The sequence below is a fragment of the Biomphalaria glabrata genome, chromosome 12 (assembly GCF_947242115.1).
Source record: "Biomphalaria glabrata chromosome 12, xgBioGlab47.1, whole genome shotgun sequence".
Taxonomy (NCBI): domain Eukaryota; kingdom Metazoa; phylum Mollusca; class Gastropoda; family Planorbidae; genus Biomphalaria; species Biomphalaria glabrata.
In genome coordinates this window covers 8,960,866-8,962,388 of record NC_074722.1, presented here as the reverse complement: position 1 = coordinate 8,962,388, position 1,523 = coordinate 8,960,866, and the positions used below count along the sequence as shown (strand labels likewise).

At 37.9% G+C, this 1,523-nt stretch overlaps 1 protein-coding gene across 5 annotated transcripts in view; it reads left to right on the top strand.

Moving 5' to 3' along the window:
- LOC106067978 (uncharacterized) overlaps nt 1-1,290 on the top strand; it is a 137,953-nt gene extending 136,663 nt beyond the window's left edge. For all 5 annotated transcript variants that reach the window (XM_056005494.1, XM_056005493.1, XM_056005491.1 and 2 more), the window contains one exon: nt 577-1,290. In XM_056005494.1, the coding sequence (XP_055861469.1) occupies nt 577-984 (408 nt within the window). In that variant the 3' untranslated portion in view covers nt 985-1,290. The remainder of the gene's footprint in view (nt 1-576) is intronic.
- The last annotated feature ends 233 nt before the right edge of the window (nt 1,291-1,523 follow it).

The following is a 1,523-nucleotide window of genomic DNA, read 5'->3' as shown; positions in this document are numbered from 1 at the left end:
GCTTCCATTTAAAAAAAATCTAACATTCATTACTTATTATGTTATCTTATCTTATAAAATACAGACGTTACTTAAAAAAAAAGAAGATGATTACGTGTTATGCGACGTGCATCTAGTCAAACATATTAACCGATGACTTAAATTCTGCCAAGTCATTGGTTTTCCTGGTTGGTTCAGGCAACCCATTCCATGCTCTATTAGCGATAGGGAAGAAGGAGCATTAGTACAAATTTGTCCCAGCATATGGCACGAGGGATGTGCCTTTATCTTTGTGTCTTTCTGGGTATGTTATTAGGTTTTGTTTTTATGTTTGAAGATTATGGTTCAGTGTTTTATATATAATTGCTACTTTACTTTCAAGCCTTCTCTCCTGAAGGCTTTCTAAATAATTCCCTGATTGATATGATTATTTGTTAGATCTACTATATCTAGGCTATCACTAGATCTAGATCTTATCATAGGAAAACACTGACATTATTTTCATGTATAAGACCATACCCAAATGACTTTTTTAAAAAGTAAGTCAGCCATTCGGAACACCCCCATTTTAACATCTGTGCTCTTCTAACTTCGCAGTTGCTGAAGGCGTCGGACGCTCTGTTGTACGAATCCGACCCAGCCAGCAAACACGACCTCATCGTAGCCCAGTATTACATCACACCCGAAGTGGAGCCTTTCTGCCGGGACCTTCAGTTCTTTCCCCGATTCATGCCACTCACCACAACCCCGGCCGCTTCAGTAACGGACTTTAATACGCAGCTGCAAGTGTTCGTCAACGATGTGGACGGTTCTACCCAAAACAACGATCGGATGACAGAAACAGAGGGCGGGCTGAAAGGTCCTCAGACCGAACCATCCAGGACTGTGAAGGGGGGAAATCAAGGTTCTCACAGTGTTCTTAGCAGTACGTGTGCCATGTTGAGCATTCTGCTTTTCTATATTCTCACTGGAAGAACTTTCGCCCTAGTGCTAAGTGTGACATGAAAAGCTGAAGAAAGTCTCAACAAAAACATTCATCACGTCTTTTAACGAAACAAATGAAAATTTATAAAAGAAAATATTTACAATTACGAAACAAAACAAAAATAATGAAGTGTTTACTGGAGGAGCTAACAACACTAGCATTGCCTTTGGGCGATTGTCTGGGTGATATTTAACCATTGCGGACTATAACAGCAGACGATGCATTCATTATTACAACCTGTTCTCTTTTCTTGCTGAAATCAAACGTGTGCCAAATAGAATTAAAGTAGTTGCGCATTTTAATAACAAAAAAAAAAAAAAAAAGAAGTGAATACATATTTTAATAAGTGAATGAAGACATCATAATAGAGACATTTTTAAAAGTTATTCCATGTAAGTAAAGCTGGACCTTCAATATGGCGTCCACGTCTTCAGAAATTAGTGTTTAACATTTATTTCATTCAAAGCTTTGTTGATAGCGTAGAGAACAGCTTCTAGAATCTCACGAACATTTGCCTTCAAAATATTTTCCTGTGCTAAAAGGTGTTCGATAGCTATTT